The following is a 22,611-nucleotide window of genomic DNA, read 5'->3' on the forward strand; positions in this document are numbered from 1 at the left end:
CACTGGGGGGCCAGGGAGGCGGGGAAAAGGGCCCGGAAGGGAGCAGTTCCGGCTCCGAGGGGGCGGGGCGAGGGCTGAGAGGGCAGGGGGCGGGGCCGCGGGTCGGTTCCAGACGCCCGGGGAGGGAGGAGACGAAGGACTTGGGGCGCGCAGGTGAGCGGGCTCGGGGCCGGCGGCGGGCGTCCGGCGACCGGCCGACCAAGTGGGAGGGCTTCGGGGATGAGCCGAGGGCCTTCTGAGGGGGACGCAGCGCGGAGGACCAGGCCGTGAGGGGACGGCTTGCAGAAGGGGGTCCTGTGCCCGGGCTGAGGGGGCTCTGGGGACGGCTCTGGCCTGGGCTGTTCCCGCTCACCTTAGACTTGGACGCAGGAAACGGGCGCTCGGAGCGCCGCCGGTTCCCCGGGGAAGGGCTGCAGCCTCTCGGGAGTATCCCTGCCCCCCCCCTCCCACCCTCCCACCCCCAGTTATTGATCGGTGCCTGTTGTCAGCAAGTTATTCGTCGCCCGCCTCGTCCAGGTATTGTTTTCCGAAGCTTCCTGTTCTCTACCGTCTTGTCTGGTGGCTTGCAGCTTCCAAAGCGCTTTATTCATCCCTCGGTGTGTGCTGCGCCAGCACACACCCCAAAACTTGTTTCCGAGGCGTTTGTGGGCAGAACCGCTTTCTCGGATCCATGCCAAAGCCTTCCGACCCCGCGGAGACCTGGGCAAAAGTACTTGTGCTGGTCTGGCAGTCTGCGCAATCGTGTTTCTGCCTTTTAGGAGGCAACTCCTGCAGAGGCGGAGCCGGCTCCCAACTTGGTCCACCCCGAGGAGGCCTGCGTGTGTCGGTCGGTATTCGGTGGCCCGAAAGCCGGTGTCCCGGGTTAGAACCCTGTGCCCGGCGCTTGTTAGCCCGGCGTTTGTTCAGGAAGCTCCTTGAACCGGCCACCGCCCGCCCTGTCTGAGTCCTTGCCAACTTTAAGCATGTTGTTGTTGTTCAGTCGCGTCCGACTCTGCGACCCCATGGACTGCAGCACGCCAGGCCTCCTTGTCCCTCACCATCTCCCGAAGTTTGCCCAAGTTCATGTCCATTGCATCGGTGATGCCATCCACCTTCTCATCCTCTGACGCCCTCTTCTTAAGCGTGTTAGTAATATCTTAACTCCAGAGATTGTTAGGATGCTTAAACGATTTCCGTAGCGTCCCGATTGTTGTTTAGTCGCTCCCGTCCCTCTCTCTTGCTACCCTATGGACTGCAGCACGCCAGGCTTCCCTGTCCATGGGATTCTCCAGGTAGGAATAGTAGAGTGGGTTGCCGTCTCCTCCAGATCTTCCCGACCCAGAGATCGAACCCGCGTTGGCAGGCGGGTTCTTGACCACTGAGCCAAAATAATGGGAAGATACCCATTATTTTGATTTAAATCAGGAACAACAAGGAAAAATGTGGGGTCACGAGCACAGACTCAAGGAAGAACTGGAGGAAGTAAGATGAGCATGTAAAAATGAATGTATGAATTAAGAAACCAGGCTTGATACATGCAGTTTAATCAAGAATAGTAAATTAAACCCTTCTTTCCCTTTGCCAAGTTATGTCTTTATTGGTTATTCAGGTGGGGTAAATGAAATATCCTTTTAAAACTCAAGCAGTCTGGGGGCATTCCTGGTGGTTCAGTGACCAAGATTCCTTGCTCCGGGTGCAGGAGGCCTGGGTTCAATCCCTGGTCAGGAAGCTAAGGTCCCACGTGTGGCAACTAAGACCCAGTGCAGCCAAATAAATAAATATCTTAAAAACTCAAGCAAACTGGATGTTTGTCTTATAACCTGTCAGAGGAAACTAATTGTATAAACTTACTGGAAAGTCTTGTGGGATTGTCACTAAGAAGTTCTAGTTTTCAGAGTGTAAAAAGTTTAATAAGTTATAAATTCTCTTAGAGGCCTGGTTTTGCTTAAATTATTTGGTATTTCAGAATCTATCACTTCAGTAAAAGAGAGCTTAAAAGCTGGGATGGTTGCCTCAAGGCCTGCTTCAGTAAGCTTCAGTAAATGATTGTAAATTTGCCATCACTTTGTTGATTTGTCCTGTCTGTGAGTTAAAAGGATCCTGGTTTCATTAATAAATACCAACTGTGGAAAGAAAAAAAAAAAGATTAGTGAATTAAGAATACTGGTTTAAGATTTTATTTACACATGGATAACTTTCACAATTGCCTTGAAAGTGAAAGAAAGTGAAAGTGAAGTTGCTCAGTCTTGTCCGACTCTTTGCAACCCCATGGACTGTAGCCTACCAGGCTCCTCAGTCCGTGGAATTTTCCAGGCAAAAGTACTGGAGTGGGTTGCCATTTCCATCTCCAGGGGATCTTCCCAGCCCAGGGATTGAACGTGGGTCTCCCACACTGCAGGCAGACAGGATAACTTTCACAATTGCCTTAGAAATACTAATGGAGCCCAGAAATGTTGGCAGGTGGGGAAAGCTCTGGTTTCCCTTCCACAACCATCTTTTCATTTGCGAACCAGTGTGCTTTCCAGTGTGTGTAGGTGCTGGGATTCTAGTCTCCCTCGTTCTCTGTAGATTTGTCCCATGCATTCTTTTCTTGGTAACTTCAGTTCTTTTGTTCTTTAGTTTTAAATGTTTGTTCAGGGTCCACTGAGTTAAAGTCTTCACAATCAGTGATGTGAAAAAGATACAGAGGAATTCAGGGAGCTATGATCTGTAGTGAAGGGGTCATTCCTTTATTCAGTAAATATTTATCGATTGCCTACTGTGTGCCAGGGATTGTTCTAGGTGCTGGGGGGTATAGCAGTGAGCAGATTAAGTCCCTGCCCTCATGGAGTGCTTACATTTTATTGAAGCAGGGGGAAGCAAACAACAAATATATGCAGTAGTAAACGCCATAGAAAAAAATAATATAAAGGAGAGGAGATAGGTTTGCCACTTTTATATAGGGAGTAAGGGAAGGCCTCTCTTGTTTAATAGGTGACATTTTGGCAGAGACTTAGAGAAAGCTGGGGAGCAAGGTAAGTGATGCCAGGAAGAGTTTTCTGGGCAGGGGGAATAGAGTGCAAGGCCCTATTGCAAGAGATGCTTAGCGAGCTCAAGGAAGGTCGGGAGGTAGTGAAGGAAAGAGGAGCAGCTGGAGGCTTGGGGGTGAGGGGGCAGTCTCTATAAGGACTTTGCTTTTTTACTCAGTCAGTGAATGGATTTGAGGAAAGAAGTACAGTAACCTGGCTAAAGTCTTCACAGATTATGCTGACTGCTGTGTTGAGAATAGACTTATATGGAGGTAAGAGGCCCAGAGATGAAAAAGCAAGACCAGTTTGAAAGATATTGCAATGATCGAGGGCATCCCTTGTGGCTCAGCTGGTAAAGAATCTGCCTGCAATGAAGGAGACCTGGGTTCTATCCCAGGGTTGGGAAGATCCCCTGGAGAAGGGAACGGCTGCCCACTCCAGTATTCTGGCCTGGAGACTTCCATGGTCTGTATAAGTCCATGGGGTCGCAAGGAGTTGGACACGACTGAGCGACTTTCACTTTCCGACAGAAGTGACAGTGGCTTGGATGAGAGCTGTAGAAGTGAAGATGGGGAAAAAACAGTTGGATTCTGGATATATTTGAAAGATAAGAAACCGTACTTAAGAATAATTCTAATGCTTCCCATAAAAGCAGAGTAAACAAAATAATACGAAAGTGCAGGAGCCAGCCTGACAGGGAGTCAAGATGTGGGGAGGTTTGAACCAGACTTTTGATGAATGGACAGAGTTTACTTTTTCAAGTTGAAATGTTAAATAATTGATTTCTTTTTGGAATGTAGAATTACATTCAGACTGTCCACAGAATGTGTGAAATTTCAAATATCAGAAAAGGAAAATAAAAACTGGGAGATTTTGTAAAAGCAAACATACTGTCTTCAGAGTGTTAAGTGTGTTGCTGGGTCCGTTTTATGCTTCCTAGGAGAAATTCAGCATAAATTATTAAGGTTCAAGATCTGTCGTTAATTCTACCTCTAGCTGAAATAGGGTACAAACTCATCCTAACAGCGTTTTATGTTTTATCAAAGACAAAGAACTATCACAAAATGTTAACAGTTAATCATTAATTAAGTGAGGGTGATGAAAGTAATTAGCAACCAAACATTGTAATGACAGGTCAGAGGCTACATACCAGAGGCTGAAAGGTCATGACAAAAAAATCATCCTTACAAGGAATCCATGTTAACATGTAAAAGAAAAGAAAAGCTGAGATGATTTTGGCCTTTTAAGACTTGTGCCTGCGGTGACAGGAGTAAGATGGTAGTGTTCCGTGTCACATGCTTCTCAGAGCCACAAGAGGCCAAAGCCATAGCCACTTCACATACTGTAAAGAGCCCTGAAAGTGGAAATGATAGTCCATCAATCGTGTCCGACTCTTTTGTGATCAGGCTCCTCTGTCCGTGGAATTCTCCAAGCAAGAATACTGGAGTGGGTTGCCATTCCCTTCTCCAGGGGATCTTCCCAACCTAGGGATTGAACCCATATCTCCTGCATTGCAGGCAGATTCTTTACCGAATGAGCTACCAGGGAAGCCCAAAGAGCCCTGAACTTGGAGTCAAAGAGCTTAGGTCACAGGTCAATCTTGGGACATCACGGGTGGTCCAGTAGCTAAAACTCCAAGCTCCCAATGTGGAGGGCCCAGGTATGATCCTGGTCAGAGAGCTAGGTCCCACATGCTGCAACTAGGACTGCGCAGCCAAATAAATTTTTTTTTTTTTAAAAAAAGGTCAGTCTTTCTTCTTTAAAGATATGTAAGTCCTTTTATTTTTAATGTATAATAGTTAACATAATATTTCTTGCTTACTGTGCCCAGTACCATGCCAAGTGCTTTCCGCATAGTCACTCATTTAGCTCTGTCGGGATCCCTTTAAGGTAGTTGCTCCTGTTGGCTTCATTTTAGGGAGCAGGAATGTGTGACTAGAGGGATTAAGATCTTTCCCCAAGTCTCCAAACAAGTGACAGAGCTGAGATTCCAGCCCTGATCAGTCTGTTCAGAAGAGCCCTTTAACCATCACACCATGTGGCCACTTCTTGTTCACAAGAGGATTTTTGCAGACTGTGATGTGTGAGACAAATAAAAGTACAGTTGACCATTGAGCAACACTGTGGTTAGGGACACCAACCCTCCCAAAATTCAAAATTCACCCATAACTTAAATCAGTTCTCTAAATATACAATTGCACATTCGCGAGTTCACTTAGCACAGATTATGTAGTACTGTGGTATTTATTATTGAAAATAAATCTGCACATAAGTAGACATGTGCAATTCAAACCTGTGTTGTTCAAGGGTCAACTGTGATCATGATTAAGATATTACATTCTAGCCCTCAGCTGACTGTTGTAATGGCAACTGGAAAATCAAACTTTGTTTCAAAATGTAAGTTTCATGTCTGTATACTGCCTTGAAATCATTCTGGCTCTGTTCTTTTATTATGCTGTATATATGACTCTTTCTAGGCCCATTCTTTTGCCATCAAGGAAAAATCTACAGCCTTTTGCTGGCTCTTTGATGCTATAAATTTGTGATGAAACAAAGTCTACTGAATTAAGAAGTGGAGAATAAAGAACTTTGTGATCTTGATATCTTGGTCTTAGATATCTTGATAACTAGTTTCATGAGTTCTCCCCAAACTGCTAACACAGCCCCCAGATTATACCAATGGATGAAGTAAGAGCTGGTTCCTAAATAATTTATGTATGATGTTATAAGGAATCATTTGGAAACTTTATGCAAGGTGATGCAATGTACAGATTAAAATGCCCGTAAGGTATTCCAATTTTTGAAGGTGCTGGCAACAGAATATTGCCCAGAGTCTGGTAGACAGCCAGATTTTAAATGGAAAACAAAGGGGTTTTCTATTTTTCTATCTCTTTAGATATAAATCTCTTTTAGTTAGAATGTACCTTATATTAAATATAGTACCAATCCTCTGTATAACCTAGAGAGTTATATAAAAACAAAAAGCTAGTTCCCAGTGTTATCTTGGTTTTGGTGGTTACACATTCATTTTTTAGTCTTTTCTTAGAAATCTCATTTAGTTTCTGGTTTTGAAGGAAAGGTTGTTTACGGGGTTATAGTTTGGTTGCTTATTTACAGTTTAAAAAAACTTCTCCAGGAGTGTACTTCTCGTTGCCAGATGGAATTCTGCCTGATTCGTGAGCTGCCTAATTAAATTAAATCTTAGGAGAGAAAAAAAAAATTCTCAAATGAACACTATGTATTTCTTTACCCTCACCATCTTCCTTAATCAGCTGAAGCACTTGGCTTGATTTTTTATTATTTCTAGGTTGTGTATGTGCATCTTTGTTGAAAGTAGGGTGCAGAGTAATTTTATAAATGAGTGTATAAGTGGAAAAATAAGCCATTTTTATCTAAATTACAAGTACTGTGTGTTAGTAATGCTGCAAGTGATACTGATTTAAATTTTTTAATTTCAAAATAAACATCTCAGAGCTCTTTAAATCATTAAATGTTATGTGTTATGGAAAATAAAGGTTAAACTAGCTTTGTTGTTATTGTTTAGTTGCTAAATCTTTCTGTTTGCAACTCCATGGACTGTAGCCTGCCAAGCTCCTCTATCCATGGGATTTCTCAGGCAAGAATCCTGAAGAAGGTTGCCACTGCCTTCTCCAGGGGATCTTCCTGACCCAGGGACTGACCCGTGTCTCCTGCATTGGCAGGCGAATTCATTATGCTGAGCCACCAGGGAAGCCCAACCTAAAGAGGACGTGGCTTGAAACTGCCATTTGCTTTAAAATTAGGCAATTTTGCATCAAACTTCATAATATTGTTACTTTAACAGTGATACGTATTTCCAGAAGTGTCTACCATGTTTATCCTGTAGCTTTTTGCCCCATGTCACGGAGCTAACTTAAGTACTATAGCTTGAGAAGCAGAAAGTACTTTTTCTTTGGTTTATTCATCCAGAAAGTATTCATTGAAGACCTGCTTTATGCCAGACACTATGCTCATGATAGTCATACCACAGACCTCCATTTGCCATGAAGTACGATATGTACAGAAAGGAAGCAGGATATAGTGGTTAACTCCACCTTAAGATCAGATAGAGAATCCTAAAATGCATGTGTCAGAGCTGAATTTGGAAGGATTAAAAAGTCTTAAAGCGGTGTTAAAATACAGTTTTTTAAGTAAAATAGTATAGGTCTTATACAAATATGTAGTAAGCATGTGTCAAAAATGTAATTAACTCATTGATGAAACAACAAACAAGATGGTAAAGTTGATTCAAAGTCATATGAGAGAGATGAAAATCAATGAAAGAACTGATGAAATAAGACTGCAGGGACTTCCCTGGAGGTCCAGTGGCTAAGACTCCAAGCTCCTGATGCAGGGGGCCTGGGTTCAATCCCTGGTCAGGGAACTAGATCCCACATGCCACAATTAGGGTTTGCATGCCACACCGAAAACCCAGTACAGCCAAATAAATAAAATTTTAAAAATAAGATTGCAAAATTAGCTCAAAACTGGGTAATAGGATTCTACATCTGGCTAAGATAAAGTGACAGGGACCAGATTTACCCTTCCCCCTGAATCAAAACAGTGGGCAGAAATATGTGAAACAATGGTTTTAAGATTTTGGACGTTAAGCAGCGAAGGACAGTGATGCCTGGAGAGAATGTCTAAGCATGGCCTTGGGAGGAGAAGCCCAGGTAGAACCCAGGGGTCTACTTGAATTGAAGATATGAAGCTAGGAGTGCAGGAAGGCCAGGCAGCTGGGAAACAGTATTAGATGGTAGAGAGCTTCTTAGTGAGTGCCATGGATATGTACAGAGGATCCCCTCCAGTCTGCAGCTAAACACACTGATAACAACTAGGTGTGAAGAAGCTACCCAAAAGAATTAGAGGAATTTTCACAGTTCAAACAGGACCAGCCATAGTTCCAGTTCCTCTCACCCAGAATGAAAAAAAAATGTCATAATTCATAGACCATCAGGTAGAGTACCCAAAAAGGTTTTACCACCACAGTGGGGAAAAAATTAACCAGAGACTAAATCAGTTTTGCTGCTGCTTTAAAAAGCCTAAAAGCAGAACCTGAAAGGATCAAGCTTTTCACAGATAACTGCATCCCAGAGCAATGCTCAATAATATTTATAGGAATAAAAAAATATATCCAGCAAATACCAGGTAAAATCCGTGAAGTCTGGCATCCAGTCAAAAAATATCAGGCGTGTAAAGAGCAGTATGCAACCCATAGCAACTAGAAAAACTATCAGTTGAAACTAACCCAGAAATATCCATGACATTAAAACATTTATTACAATTATTCCATATATTCAAAAAATAGAGAAAAGATTGAACAAATTAAGAAGAGACATGGAAATTGTGTTGTTTTTTAAAAAGGACCCAAGTAGAAGAGATTAGATACTGCCAAAAAAAAAAAAAAGAGAGATTAGAAAAGAATGTGAATACATAGCAATAGAAACTGTTCAAAGTGAAACACAAAGAGGAAAAGAGTAAAAAATGAGCACAGATAAAAATAAATTTTTTTAAAAAAATAGAAACTAAGAAGTTAATTCTAAATAAAAGAACAGTTGAAGATATTATAAGTTAAAGATGTATACTGTAAACTCTAAAGCAACCACCAAAAACATTCAAAAGTTAAAAGCCATCAATAGGTTTAAAATAGAATCCTAAAAAGTGATCAGTTCAAAAGTAGAAAAATAAGAAAAGGAAATAAGGTACAGGTAGGACAGATAGAGAACAGCAAAAGAGATAGTAACCACATCAATCATAGTATCATATTAAACATAAATGGTCTAAACAGTCCAATTAAAAGTAGAGTTAGCAGTTTGAAAAAGCAGGACCAAACTCATTGTTGCTTATAGGAAACCTACTTTAAAGACACCACTCTTCCTGTTGTCAAGAGCTTAAAACAGCCGATTATATCAAAATCAAATTCTGTTGTTTTAGGTATTAGCTCCCTCTCAAATTGGGCCATTCACATTTACTACTCCCTTAGCATTTTCCTTGTTGTAGACTACCTAAGTTAGTCTCCTTACAGTTCCTGGCACTCCCTGGATTTTGGTTATGCATTGTTCCCTCTGAAGAATCCTTCACAACTCTCAAGTCTTCTCTGCCTATTAGTATCTCTTCATCTGTGCTCCTTCAAGCCCAGTTTTGACTGACCTCTTTCATGAGTCAAGCTCCATAGTAACTAACAATTATGTAGTAAATCATGGAATGTCAGAGCTCTCAAAAACAGTCAAGAATTTCCTGCTCATTCCCCCTTGTTCTATAAACGAGAAAACCATGAACCCTTTGAGGTTGTATAGCCAGCCCAAGTTTATACATGTTTAGTGGTAAGTTTGTAGTAGAACCAAGGCATATCATTGTGTTCTCTAATTATACATTTCTTATATTATAATTATATTGCATGTATATGGCATTAATATTTGTGTACATATTTGATTGCTTGTCATATATCCCAAATGAGGCTGTAAACTACCAGTGAACATAATTAATCTTCTAAGGCTTAGAAAAATGCTGGATACATAGAGTCTAAATTGACAAGAATAAAAACTAGAAGTAATTCATTAGTTTTTACCATTTGAAACACTGGTGCTTAATTTCCCTCCATAGAATAGCTAAGATAGATTTTCTAACATGCTTGTTTCAAATTTTGCGACTCATATATAAAATAAGCTGAATTTAGTACCTTATGTCTATTGATTTTTTTCAACAATGTCAATCCTAAAGGAAATCAACCCTGAATAGTCATTGGAAGGACTGATACTGAAGCTGAAGCTCCAGTACTTTGGCCACCTGATGCAAAGAGCCGACTCATTGGAAAAGACCCTGGTGCTGGGAAAGACTGAAGGCAGGAGAAGGGGACGACAGAGGATGAGATGGTTGGATGGCATCACTGACTTAATGGACATGAATCTGAGCAAACTCTGGGACATAGTGGACAGAGGAGCCTGGCATGCTGCATTCCATGGGGTCACAGAGTCAGACAGGACTTAGCAACTGAACAACAACAAATTCATTATGTTATCCACAAGTATTCACAGAGGTCTAGTCCTGTGCTACCTGATACAGTAGCCACTGGCTTTTTAAATTTAAATGAATGAAAATTAAATAAAATTTGAAATTCAGTTCCTCAGTCACTCTAGCAAGACTTCAAGTGAGTAGAAGCCATATATGCCTGGTAGCTACTCTGTTGGACAGCACAGGTAAAGAACTCAAAACATAGAAATACGAATTTAAAGAGAAGGTAAAAATATGAAATTTTTGAAATTTTCATATGTAAATATGAAATGTGAAATTTTTTACCTTCTCTTTAAATTCATATTTCTAAGTTTTGATAGGCTAATTGTGGTAGTAAATATAAATAAAAATACATATAATGAGGTACCTGCTCAAAATACTTTTAGTTACTGGGATGCATAATCAAAATATAGAAACCTCTTCTCTAGTGCCCCATCCATAAGGCTCCCTGCTACGCTTCCATGGCTCCTGTCATCACACACTGAGTTCATGCTTTTTGGCTCTGTGTTCACTCTAGAGAGGATCTGGTTGGATGAGCCAGTCACCATCCAAATCAGGTGACTGAATAGAGCTCCTGATTCAGGGCAATTCATAAACCCCTTACCAGCCTCAAAATGTTGCCCTTAAGTAAAACAGGCATCCCCAGTACGTTTCTCTGTGATTATGGTGCTGGAGTTAACAGAATGAAACCTGTGAGTAAGGAACCTTCCCAAAGAAGGCAGTGGACTGGACAAGTACTTCTTTTGAAAGTAACTTATGACTGTTCCGAAAAGGAAAGTTAGAAAATGAAGATTCTTTGCCTACCTGTATACTCCTTTCCCTGCTTATAGGATATGGACAATGATAGGCAGGATAATGACGACCCCCCCCCTCCCCAAAGATGTCCACGTCCTAGTCCCCGGAAACTGTGACTATATTACTTGCTATGACAAGAGGAACTTTGTAGTTCCTTAACCCTAAGCCTTGGAGAAGGCAGTGGCAACTCGCTCCAGTACTTTTGCCTGGGAAATCCCATGGACAGAGAAGCCTGGTAGGCTACAGTCCTTGGGGTCGCTAAGAGTTGGACAGGACTAAGCAACTTCACTTTCACTTTTCACTTTCATGCATTGGAGAAGGAAATGGCAACCCACTCCAGTGTTGTTGCCTGGAGAATCCCAGGAACAGAGCCTGGTGGGCTGCCATCTATGGGGTCACACAGAGTTGGACAGGACTGAAGCGACTTAGCAGCAGCAGCAGCAGCACCAGCCCTAAGCCTCGGATGGGGAAATATGCTGGATGTTCAGCTGGGCCCAATATAAAAGGGAGTACAGGAGAAAATGGAGATATGACCACAGGACCAGAGACTGAAGTGATGTGCTCTGAAAGTGGAGGAAGGGACCATAAGCCAAGAAATGCAGGTGGCTTCTAGAAGCTAGAAAGGCAAGGAAACAGATTCTCCCCCGAAGGCTCCAGAAAGACTGCAGCCCTGCTAACACTTTGATTTTAGATTTCACACTTCCAGAATCCAAAGACAATTTGTATTTTAAGTCACTAAGTTTGTGGTAATTTGTTACAGCAGCAATAGGAAATTAATACACATGTTGATACTCACATTCTACAAAGCTTTCACTAAGCACTTTCTACATAACAGGCACAAAAATATCAGGGTTCCTTTTTTAAAAAATATTTTTAAAAATTTATTTATTGGCTGTGCTGGCTCGTGGTTGCCGAGCAGGCTTTTCTTTAGTTGTGGCGAACAGTGGCTTCTCTCTAGTTGCAGTGCCTGGGTTTCTCATTGTGGTGGCTTCACTGTGCAGCACGGGCTCTAGACACACAGGCTTCAGTAGTTGAGGTGCGTGGACTCAGTAGTTGTGGCTCCTGGGCTCTAGAGCACAGGCTCGGTACTCGTGGCACACGAGCATAGTTGCTCAGTGGCGTGTGGGGGTCTTCCCAGATCAGGGATCAAACCCCAGTCTCTTGCATTGGCAGGCTGATGCTTTACCACTGAGCTACCAGGGAAGCCCAGGGCTCTGTTTTTTGGGGGTTTTTTTAAACCTCTCTGTAAAGCTGTTGAAGAGCTGGGTTATGCGTGCTTTTCATTTGGGGGAGGCTCCTAATTCAGTGTGCTTTCAGTTGCCAGTAAAGTAACAGGAATTTATTGGCTGCATTAACTGAAAAGTGCAAAGACTGGGCAGCACCAGGGCTCTGGCTTCGTTTCTCTGTGCATCTCTTGCCTCTGTTCCCTTCCCATTGTCAGCAGCATCCTCAGATTTCCCTCGTCTTGGGGTGCGTACCAGGAGCAGCCGCGCCCGGGTGCTGCCAACTATTCTGCATGAAAGTGACTGGGAAGATTTCTGTGTGTTAAGTTCAGGACAGTCTTCAAATGGGATTGGGGTCAATCTTGCTCAAATTTCTTGGTTACTCTACTCAGTAGGGGAAGGGGAGGAATTATAATTCCACTTGGAAAATCTGGGTACTATTCGGAAGGGGAAATGATATTGATGAATAATCAAAAGCTTGTCATAACCAACAAAAGATAGTTGTAATAATACCTTAAAATAATGATAGCTTAAAATGTTATTAACTTATATAATGCTTCAGTATGAAAATCTATTGATTTATATGTATCATCGAAAGTTCTGGATATGTCTGCTCTTTTATGCATCATTCAGAAGCATTTCAGAGAAACATCTAAAAGTTACAGTCTTGGGAAAGGTGTCTTTCTCTTTTTTTGCCCCCTTGGTGCTAATTACTCCACAACAGTTTGATGACCTGCTGTACTGGCCTGTGAGGGTTTCCTACATTCTATACTGGAGTCTTCAGCTTTCCGTGTCCTCGTGGTCCTAGCTGCGATGAATTAGACTCTTTAAAAGCTTGGCTGTTGTCAAGCTTTCTCATGTAAACATCTTTTTCATGTAAGTTATTATTTCTGACATCTGTAATTGAGATACTTGATTGCTTGAGCAAAATAAAGATGTCTGGCATTCAGGGTGTTGAGAAATTTATAGTAGACAGGCATGTTTCAAAATCTTCAAACCTGACTTTGTGGGGGAAAAAAAAAATGGGCTCATTTCTTATACGTAAAGCCAAATAAAATATTAAGGAATATAATGATTATTTCTAGAGAAGGGAGAGATTTTTAGAAAATCAAATATTTTCACTTTCATATGTAGCAAGTCAATGTGAGATTTCAGTTATCTGACAAATTCCTGTAGCAATAATTGATAAATTTATAATTGTATTGTTAGTGACTAATTCTGTCAAGTGTTGTGGTAAACAAGATAAAGGGCCAGTTACAACATATCATTACTTGAAATAGGGTTGAAGGATTATATTATTTGTGCATTTGCTAAGTAGTTTTTTGAAATAGCTTCATATAGTTTATCATAAACTGTCTTTAGCAAATAGTTTTGACTTTTATAATATGCAAATAACCTGCAGTTTTAGAAACTCTAGTCCCTTAAGAGGTTTGCTAATAATTCAGAGCATTGGCCTGACAGTAGAATCACCCAGAAACTCTGAAAAAATACCCAGAAATATCTCCCAGAGGTTTTGATTCAGTTTCTTTGAGATGGGGTTTCTGCCACAGTTGAGAACCACTAATTTTGAACATTACACAAGTAGAGCACAAGTTGGCAACTTTAGGAAAAGGGATGGAATTTGTAAACTAATAGACAAACAGTACAAATAAATGTTCATAGCAAGTTGAAGAGCCATCCTACAGTTAGGACAGTGGATACTTAATCCATGTAAGAAAAATATCGTAATTTACTTTCATAAAGTCTACTGGTAAAAAGAAATTATATGTTATTCTGAAAAGCTGCTTTTACATTCCAAAGCAGTTTCACATTTATTCACTTTACTTATTCATATATTTCGAATTTTTAACAGTCCTCAACTGTTCCACTAGTCACAGAAGAGAGAGGCAGAAGCAGACTGGCAATAATATTGGATCAAATTAACACAGGAAATAATATTTTTGAAAGTATAATATATGAGCCAATTCAAGCAAACATTAAAAAAAAAAAAAAGTAGTTATTCAATAAGTGGTGTTGGGACAGTAGGCTATCCACTTGGAAAATAAAGCTATACAGAATAAATTCCAGACCAATCAGAGAGTTAACTATAGAGATAGAGAATGAGAATTCAGAAGATGATGATTTAGAGGGCTTTAAAACATAATCATGGAACGGGGCAGGTTGCTTCTTAGGCAAAACCCCAAATCCAGAAATCACAAAAGGAACTATTGAGAGTGTCCTGTAGTAGGTAAAGACTTAAGCTCTGACTTAAGGCAACTTTAGTTCATTTCCATTTCTGTTTTGTTTTTTCACAGCTATATGATCTTGGAACTAAAAATATACCATAAAAAATAACTTTAAATAAAATCTTATAAATACCCTAAAAGTTGTTTAATCAAGGAAATGCATATTCAAACAATGAGACATCATTCTTTGTCTCTCATACTGGCAAATATTAAAAAGAGTCGGAAAGGGTGCCGTGAAAAAGAACTCAGTCCCTCGTACTCTGTTGGTGGAGTATCAATCATGCAGCCTTTTTTGAAGGTGAATCAGCAGTATCTATCGAAGGTTAAAATGAGCATGTACTTGGACTCAGCAATCCAGCTCTAAACATCCTTCACATTTATAAAGAAATAGGTACTAAGATTTTTACATTGGCATTGTTTGAAATAGCTAAAAGCAGTCCAGTTCTAAACATCCTTCACATTCATAAAGAAATAGGTACTAAGATTTTTACACTGGCATTGTTTGAAATAGCTAAAAATTAATATTCTGAATTCTTACCAATATGGGGTTAACCTTTTGGGAAGAAGTGGAGAAGAGATTTTTTTTTTTTAACCTATAAGTGTCTGTAGTGGTGCTATGAAAAACTACTGAAAATTGTTTTAGGCAATATTTTCCCTAAAAATTGTTAGCTCATTATGATGTTTTCTAATAAATGGCAGTTGCAAGGCACAACTGCTTTTTAATCAAACATTAATGTGTGAATATCTTTTTTATAAGCCTGTTTCATACCCCGTTTTCTGCAGAATGGAAACAGACTGTAATCCCATGGAGCTGAGCGGCGTGTCAGGATTTGAAGAAGAAGCTGAGCTTAATGGCTTTGAAGGAACTGATATGAAAGACATGAGGCTGGAAGCCGAAGCAGTTGTAAATGATGTTCTCTTTGCTGTTAACACCATGTTTGTCTCAAAAACCCTGCGCTGTGCAGACGATGTGGCCTATATCAACGTGGAAACAAGAGAAAGGAACAGATACTGCCTGGAGCTCACCGAAGCAGGGCTCAGGGTAAGTCCCTTTTCCCTTTAGGAAAAAAAAAAAAAACATCTTTGCCCACTTGATCCAAAAGGTTCGGGAATCAGGGAATGAGAAAGAGTTTTAGGTGAGAACTTGACACCCAGTAGCTTCCAAGATTTTTTTTTTTTTTTAAGAAAGTTTTTTTTTCTGCCCCCTAGGAATTTTTTTTATTAATTCTGAAGTCTTTCAGTCAACATAAGAATGGATTTTTTTGGGGGGGGGGTGGGGGGAGAACAGATTTGATTCTGAGTATTTTGTTGTAACTGTCTTCCCCCGAATAAACTGATTTCTTATCTCTTGCTAAGTATGTCTACCAGAATTATGCATTCTCTGCACTGGATGAATTTTTCAGTCATTGTGTTGAATCTTTTTCCACCTCCTATAAATATCTCTTCTAAAACAACATACTAGAAGGAACTCCCTGGTGGTCCAGTGGTTAGGACTCCACCCTTTCACTGCTGGGGGCTCGGATTTGATCCCTGGTCAGGGAAGTAAGATCCCACTAGCTGCTCAGCCATACATAGAGAAATAGATAGATCATACTTGACTCTACCATTCACTAGCTGTTAGATCAGAATTAAGTCACAGCAGAATGCTCTGCCTCCAAATTTCCAAGAATAAATTTCCATTTATTACATGTAAGCTTTTCTAGGCAGAACGACCTCTCTGCATCCTTTAAACCAGAATCCTGACTTTAGAATAATAGAAAGCACTACCTGAGAATAACTTTTTATTTAAAAAAAAAATTTTTTTTTAACCTGTGGAACAAAGGAATGAATATTAGAAATGTCTAGTTTAATGTTGCTGCTGCTGCTGCTGCTAAGTCGCTTCAGTCGTGTCCGACTCTGTGCAACCCCATAGACAGCAGCCCGCCAGGCCCCACTGTCCCTGGGATTCTTCAGGCAAGAACACTGGAGTGGGTTGCCATTTCCTCCTCCAATACTAATGTCTATTTAACTTTACTAATTAACCTTGGGAATTCCCCACACAGTCCTGTGGTTAGGACTCAGTGATTTCATAGCCAAATTCAACCTCTGGTCAGGAACTAAGATCCTGCAAGTCACACAGCACATCCTAAATAAACAAATAGCCTTCGAGCTTGGTCAGAAATCTCTGACTTTTCTGTTTCTAAATCCATTAAGAGTAGTTCTCCCAAAGTTGCACAGGATCATGAAGTAGTAGAGCACATGGTTTAAGCAAGTAAGAATGTCATGTGATACATTAAACAAGCATGTGAATATCTCTTTATTTCACTGGATTCAGTTTCCCTAAGATGTGTGTGAGTCACATGTTCTGTGTATCCCCTGGTGGAGGCTCACTTACGTTGAAAGCCGAGTTGTAACTACTCTCATTTCCCACACAACTGCATCTTGGCTTTGAGAATAATCCTGGAATTAACTAATCTTTATGCTTCTCTTCCTAAATCCCTAAATTTGTACCCCAAACTTGCAGTGTTTAGAAGTGGACCTTAAATAGAAATAGGCAAAGCAAAAGTAGAAATAAATAACCCTAGGTAAATTCATTTTCTCTGACACTGTTTAATTCTGGTAAGGTAGGAAAGGTTTTATTGACAGTTAGAAATCTTTGTGAATTAGTGACCTTGGGTGAGTCAGTCAGCCTGAGTCCCTGCTTCTTTATCTGTAACTTGGAGATTTAAAACAAAAACTGAAAAAAGATTTGGGGGATGTTATGTGAATAAAATTTGCACAGAGATCTGGGTCAGTTATAAAACCTGGCATGTAGGTACTCAAATATTTATTTTTTTCTGTCTGATTCACTTGACATTTATTGAGTAACTGTCCTGTGTCAGAAATTAGACATCAAACCATGTAAATAAGACATGATCCCTGTTCCCAGGAAGACCACAGATATCAGGGATAAGAGAGGAACAAACAAAATTATAGTATGCTGTAGACTGGACTGAGACAGGGCGTGGGTCCACAGTGGTGCAGTTCATCTTAGGTGTCTGCCTCTGCTTTTCATTAGAAACAACAGCACTGCTTCTGTTTCTAGCATAAACATCCATCTCCTATGGCTTGAGTACATGTCATAAAAATTTAGAGTTCGTATGAGGAATTCACAGGCTTTAGTGAAGTCAGCAAAACCGACGTTGATTTTGCCCTACACTGTGCTGGTGAACCAGGGTATAGGTCTTATAATCTTGTTGGAAAAAAAGCTTTAGCTGTGTTTAAAGGAAAAAACAAACAGGAAAAACACACACACAGGATAGCATTGCCTTTTATCTCACAGAATTGAGCAGATAAGTCATGTATTAGTAACAGGAAAGTGGCATTTCAGATAACTAATTATAAACCAGAATTAAAACTGTAAGTAAATTTTAGAATTCTTTATTTAAAAAAAAAAGCCCAAATCACATAAATAATGATAAAAGTATGAACTAATAGGGACGTCCCTCATGGTCCAGTCCACTTGCCAATGCAGGGGACACAGGTTCCATCCCTCATCCAACAGGATTCCTCATGCCATGGGACAACCAAGCCCATGTCCCACAACTACTGAACCAGTGTGCTCCAACTACTGGAGCCCAGGAGCTCTAGAGCCTGTGCTCCGCAACAAGAGAAGCCACCGCAATGAGAAGCCTGCATACTGCAACTGGAGAGTAGCCACCGCTGACTGCAGCTAGAGAAAACACACTTACAGCAGTGAAGACTCAGCACAGTCATACATAAATAATTTTTTAAAATAAGAATAAAAAAGCCCCATGGTATTATAATTATTAATTATAGTAAATATAATTATTATAGTGCCTTTATAAAAGACCCTCAGTATATGTAGAATTATGTAGAAACATGTTTTAGACTATGAAAATGAAGTACTGTTTTTGTATAGCTTTTTCAACTCTTTCTGTATTTTCAGGATCAGTTCAGTTCAGTTGCTCAGTCACGTCCAACTCTTTGTGACCCCATGAATCACAGCACACCAGGCCTCCCTGTCCATTACCAACTCCTGGAGTTCACTCAAACTCATGTCCATCGAGTCGGTGATACCATCCAGCCATCTCATCCTCTGTCATCCCCTTCTCCTCTGCCCCCCATCCCTCCCAGCATCAGAGTCTTTTCCAGTGAGTCAACTCTTCGCATGAGGTGGCCAAAGAATTGGATTTTCAGCTTTAGCATCAGTCCTTCCAATAAACACCCAGGATTGATTTCCTTTAGAATGGACTGGTTGTATCTCCTTGCAGTCCAAGGGACTCTCAAGAGTCTTCTCCAACACCACAGTTCAAAAGCATCAATTCGGTGCTCAGCTTTCTTTATGGTCTAACTCTCACATCCATTCATGACCACTGGAAAAACCATAACCTTGACTAGACGGACCTTTGTTGGCAAAGTAATGTCTCTGCTTTTTAATATGCTATCTGAGAAGGCAATGGCACCCCACTCCAGTACTGTTGCCAGGAAAATCCCATGGATGGAGGAGCCTGGTAGGCTGCAGTCCATGGGGTCGCTAAGAGTCAGACACGACTGAGTGACTTCACTTTCACTTTCCACTTCCATGCATTGGAGAAGGAAATGGCAACCCACTCCAGTGTTCTTGCCTGGAGAATCCCATGGACAGAGAAGCCTGGTAGGCTGCAGTCCATGGGGTCGCACAGAGTCAGACACGACTGAAGCGACTTGGCAGCAGGCAGTGGCACCCCACTCCAGTACTCTTGCCTGGAAAATCCCAAGGACAGAGGAGCCTGGTAGGCTGCAGTCCATGGGGTTGCTAAGAGTCAGACATGACTGATCGACTTCACTTTCACTTTTCACTTTCATGCACTAGAGAAGGAAATGGCAACCCACTCCAGTGTTCTTGCCTGGAGAATCCCAGGGACGGGGGAGCCTGGTGGGCTGCCGTCTATGGGGTCGCACAGAGTCGGACATGATTGAAGCGACTTAACAGCAGCAGCAGCAGCAGCAGGTTGGTCATAACTTTCCTTCCAAGGAGTAAGCGTCTTTTAATTTCATAGCTGCAGTCACCATCTGCAGTGATTTTGGAGCCCAGAAAAATAAAGGCTGACACTGTTTCCCCATCTATTTCCCATGAAGTGATGGGACCAGATGCCATGATCTTAGTTTTCTGAATGTTGAGCTTTAAGCCAATTTTTTCACTCTCCTCTTTCACCTTCATCAAGAGGCATTTTGGTTCCTCTTCTGTCATAAGGGTGGAGTCATCTGCATATCTGAGGTTATTGATATTTCTCCTGGCAATCTTGATTCCAGCTTGTGCTTCTTCCAGCCCAGCGTTTCTCATCATTTTCAGGATCAAGAGTGGGTAAATCAAACCTTTTAATTTTTGAGGAAAAAAATGGTAGAGCATTTTGCTGGTGATGTTCCTTATGTTATAAATTACTTAAATATTATAGGTTGAATGGATATTTAAAATACGTGTATTCTAACTATTGATTGAGAAATGCATAATGTCATTAGAGAACAACCCATGTAAAAACTTGTGTTTTTTTTTGCTTTCTGTACCAAGATGAAATCTGATTATTTAATTCACTGTTGCATTTTTCTCATAGGTGGTAGGGTATGCTTTCGACCAGGTGGACGATCATTTACAGACTCCCTACCACGAAACAGTTTACTCCCTGTTGGATACGCTCAGCCCTGCGTACCGGGAAGCATTTGGAAATGCGCTCCTTCAAAGACTGGAAGCTTTGAAAAGAGAGGGACAGTCATGACTAAGCTTTTTTCCTGTTAGAGGGGGCTGCTGCTGGTACACAAGGTTGACATACAGCTTGAAACTGCTGCATATGGTCATAGCAGAAAATGCATCTTTGATTTTGTATCTTTTATTTTTTTTTGCTTCACATGTAGGCTTTTGATTGATGATTGATCAGTGAATTGTCTTTCTTAGTTTCTGATTCATTTAGGAAATAGAAATCCTGAGGTCACTGCTGTGACACCATCATTAAGACATTCAGATTTCTTCATGTAGTATCTCTGCATTTCAGAAACCTAAGCAGTATTTCATTAGCTTATTACAGGACTTTGAGGCTGCCAGCGCTCTCTCTTACCTAGGAAATTCTAGATTTGCACAGTAATAGAGGAAATAAAATGATCTAACTTCAGACTTGGATTCAGCTCGCTAAATCAGGGGTTTACTACTAGCTCAGACTAACTTTGTAGTAATTACCTTGCTACTAGCCTTATTGGAAACAAATTATCAACTAGTTTCCCTGGCACAAATTTTTAAATTCACTGCTTCATTGAATCTATTTATATTATTAATATGGACTGATAAAAATGAGTTCATTATATATTACGTAGCTAGTATTTACATGAAAAACAAGTACTGAAATAGTACTGTATTCCTTGTTTGCAACAGCCAGCCAACGAAGAGGACAAACCGTTAGCAAATGAATGTAACAATTACTTGTTTCCAAGATATTTAAGCACATAAACAAATACAGGAACAGGCTCCATTCTCTTCCTAACAAAAAGCATCTTCAGCGTGTGTGATTTAAAAGAAAGGAGATTCTGATTTCCTAGAAAATGATATTTTGGCCTGTGTTGATTCTTATTATGAATGTTTGTTTACATGATGTACAGTGTATATTCAGAAAGTATTTTTGCTTCAGCGTTTACTTTCTATGATGTAGTGCTTTGGTATTCCCACAGCACCCCTCCTTCCCAACAGATGTACAGTGTTATGTCTCGATGCAAAATCTACAATGTCACATGAGTGCATTGTATAGGTTTGAAACCAAAGGATGAGTGAAGCATTCAGAGACTTACTATTTGAAAAAGGGAGACTCTGTATTTTATATTTTATTACAGGTACTAATATTTATAATAAACTATACCATGCTGCTACATCTTTTCAAGTACATGTTGAATATTAAGAATTGGGAAGTTGTTTTTTTAATACTAGTCAAAGCAGCAGCTATACAAATGTTGAACTAAAATTCTGCATCTGGACATACCTTCATAATTTGTCATTTGAAGACTTTTATAAATCATTATTAAACAATAGTATTTTAGACTCTTGAAGATCATGTAGACCAGAGCAAGTTTAAAGTTTGGTTTGGGTCATTATTCATTGTCAGAGTTCGTTGGAATGCTTAAATTATGTTTGACAAATGAATATTCATCCTCAGCTTTATTTTCACATGCTTAAGTGTTTGGGTAAGGAAGTCTAACTTCAGCTTGAACTTTCTCATGCTTAATCTCAGGCTAAATGTAAAGGGTATTTCTACAGTTTGAATAAAATTCTGTTTACTAATTTTGAGTGAAGAACGGAGAAAAGTGATTGTACGTTTAAAGTTGAAAGTGTTCATTTTGTGATAAATATTTGATTCCAAGAGCTTCCATTTTTGAATTTGATGTTGTTCCATTTCATTGTGAAGTGATTATTACTATGAAAGAGCAACAGAGAGAGAAGACATTAATAAAACTACAGATATTAAAACCTCCACTAGTTATTAAATCCTTCATTTTATTTAGGTTTTTTAAAGACTTTAACCAGATAAATTAAGCCTTAATTTCACTTCCAAAAGAAAAAGAACCTCCAGATAAGTAACTATTATAAATCAATAAAGAAAAGAAAGAGAATAAGGGCAAATAATATATGATCAACTCAGGAAAATATATAAATGTCCAGTAGCCACTTGAAAGACATTCAATCAAACCAGTAACTCAGGAAAGGAAAATAGGTTTTAGCTATTTGAGTCATTTTATCTAATAATTTAATAATGTGTCAAGTTTAAATTATATCAATAAAGATTTAGTGAAGGACACACAGTTACCTTCTCATGGAGGCTATGTTAGTGAAACCTTTCTGGAAGATACTGGTAATAGAGCCTTTACAAAGCTTATAAATCACATGCTGGTAATAGCCTCGCAGGCTAGAACAGGGACATGATTCAGCAGAATATATACAACAAGGATGTTATTTTCACTAATGAAAAATTGAGAAGTCTCTAAAAAAGTGGTTAAGCTATGCCAGATCCTCTTGATGGAAAAATATGCAGCCATTAAAAATTGGGGAAAGTTATACTACAGGAAAAAAATAAGCTTTTAAAAATATTTGAAAATAATTGTATACATAACAAGGAAAATGGAATAAAAATATTCTACAGTTAATATAGTAATCACTAGGCGGTAAGATAGGTTATTTTCACCTTCTTTTGCATATATTCTACGTTACCTTAAGTATACTAATTAGGGGAAATGCAACAGACGATGGTGTTTAAACCAGCTGAAGAACTCTGCTTTCTGGCAAAAGCACAAGTTGTGCTGAGTTGAACCTGCTCCCAGGATCCTTGAAGAGGCAGTATGTTTGTGAAGAGAATGCAC

General features: G+C 40.1%; 1 protein-coding gene across 1 annotated transcript; it reads left to right on the plus strand.

The window, feature by feature from the left end:
- The first annotated feature begins 67 nt into the window (after window positions 1–67).
- On the plus strand, window positions 68–21,728 carry GSKIP (GSK3B interacting protein). Its single transcript, XM_055556535.1, has 3 exons — window positions 68–153; window positions 15,043–15,301; window positions 19,833–21,728. The coding sequence occupies exons 2-3, from the start codon at window positions 15,044–15,046 to the stop codon at window positions 19,992–19,994; spliced, it is 420 nt and encodes a 139-aa protein (XP_055412510.1). The 5' UTR covers window positions 68–153; window position 15,043; the 3' UTR covers window positions 19,995–21,728.
- The last annotated feature ends 883 nt before the right edge of the window (window positions 21,729–22,611 follow it).

This window comes from Bubalus kerabau, chromosome 19 (genome assembly GCF_029407905.1).
Source record: "Bubalus kerabau isolate K-KA32 ecotype Philippines breed swamp buffalo chromosome 19, PCC_UOA_SB_1v2, whole genome shotgun sequence".
Lineage (NCBI taxonomy): Eukaryota > Metazoa > Chordata > Mammalia > Artiodactyla > Bovidae > Bubalus > Bubalus kerabau.